The 1,534-nt window shown below is 51.1% G+C and overlaps 1 protein-coding gene across 1 annotated transcript in view; it reads left to right on the forward strand.

The window, feature by feature from the left end:
• The first annotated feature begins 485 nt into the window (after window positions 1-485).
• LOC119354626 (DEAD-box ATP-dependent RNA helicase 53-like) overlaps window positions 486-1,534 on the forward strand; it is a 4,288-nt gene continuing 3,239 nt past the window's right edge. The window contains exon 1 of the mRNA XM_037621350.1: window positions 486-905. Coding sequence (XP_037477247.1) covers window positions 564-905 — 342 coding nt within the window. The 5' untranslated portion in view covers window positions 486-563. The remainder of the gene's footprint in view (window positions 906-1,534) is intronic.

Genomic DNA, 1,534 nt, shown 5'->3' on the forward strand with positions numbered 1-1,534 from the left:
AGTAGTCGAAGCAAGCGTGCCCCGAAGGTCGCTGCGCAGCTACCAAATGAGACAGCCACAACCCTGACACAAAGGTGAACCTGAAGGTAAAAAAACACGACTTGGGTGGTCGCCGTCATGCCGACTAAAGCCACCACTATCAAGATCTCGCGGGACAAACATGACTCGCGAGAAGACCACAACTCCTCGCTCTGTCGTCCCACCATTATGAATACTGTTTTTGGTGAACACATAATTCATCTCTCTCGTTGCTTCTTGAAAAAATATATCTCCCGTTGCAACGCACGGGCATATGTGCTAGTATCTATTAGAAGACTTATATATTTTTAGAATCCTTTAAGGACTTGTATTTAGGAACGGACCTTGGAAAAAGATATCGACTACATTCTGGGCCGATCCGCTAGCGTGCTGATCTTACAGCCCAGTCCAATTCACGGGCTAGACCAGGGAAAAAAAAAGAGAAGATACCGTCGTCGTCCTCCGTCCCTCGCAAAAAAAGTGTTCCGAGGTCTCGGCTCCACCTTCCAACACCAGCACGAGGACGTCTCATCTTAACCGTCGCCATGAACTCGCTGCTCCGCCGCGCGCTCTCTGCCTCCTCTTCGCCGGCGCGTCCGCAGAGAGCGCTCCTCTCGGCGCTTCTCTCTCCTCCGCCGGCCGGCTCTCCCCAGCCATGTCGCCTCCCCGCGCCGCAGCCGCTGGAGCCACCGAGGCAGCGAGCGTTCCACGCCTCTCCGGGACCCCTGGGGTTCAGGTCCACTACCCCCGCTCCGTGGCCCGGGACGGTCTCGGAGTCCGGCGCGGCAGCGGGGGATGACGGGCTGGAGGTCGCGAGGCTGGGGATCTCGCCGCGGATCGTGGAGAGACTCGCCACGCGGGGCATCACCAGGCTCTTCCCCATCCAGGTAGCGCCTTTTGCGCATTAGAATTCGAAGCTTCAGTCCCAGTGTTTTGCTTAATTGCGTCTTTCTGCAGCTCGTGGAATCATTAGATACGAGTCATGATGCTCCCAGTTGTTCGTGATATTTTTCAGTTGAATTCCATTTAGCAAGCTGGTTCCCATTTGTATGATGTGCGCTGGTTTACTTTGCGTCGTACTCAATTATTTGCAAACATGGACACAAGAGGAGGTTTAGCTTCACGTCGGCAACAAATCCGCTGAAATGTTGCTTCGAACTGACGGGTTAAAATTTGTTGAACAGTGCTGCTATGATAATTTAGCAAGTGGTCTATTGATTCCAACCATGTTTTTTCTCTTAGACATGTAGCTTCACAATATTGACAAATAAGAAAGGAAATCACAAATCACTGAATTTTGCAAGTACCCGTGGAATGTGGTCAGAACTATTTGGTGCATAGCTAATGCAGCAGCAGTTTTATATGGCTGCCTGATGACTCACTGAATACTCCCTCCGTCCAAAAAAACTTGTCCCAAGCTTGTCCCTCAAATGGTACATCTAGCACTAACTTGGTGCTAGATACATCCATTTGGGGGACAAGCTTTTTCGGACAGAGGGAGTACTAAGTTCCTCTA

This window comes from Triticum dicoccoides, chromosome 2A, assembly GCF_002162155.2.
Source record: "Triticum dicoccoides isolate Atlit2015 ecotype Zavitan chromosome 2A, WEW_v2.0, whole genome shotgun sequence".
Taxonomy (NCBI): domain Eukaryota; kingdom Viridiplantae; phylum Streptophyta; class Magnoliopsida; order Poales; family Poaceae; genus Triticum; species Triticum dicoccoides.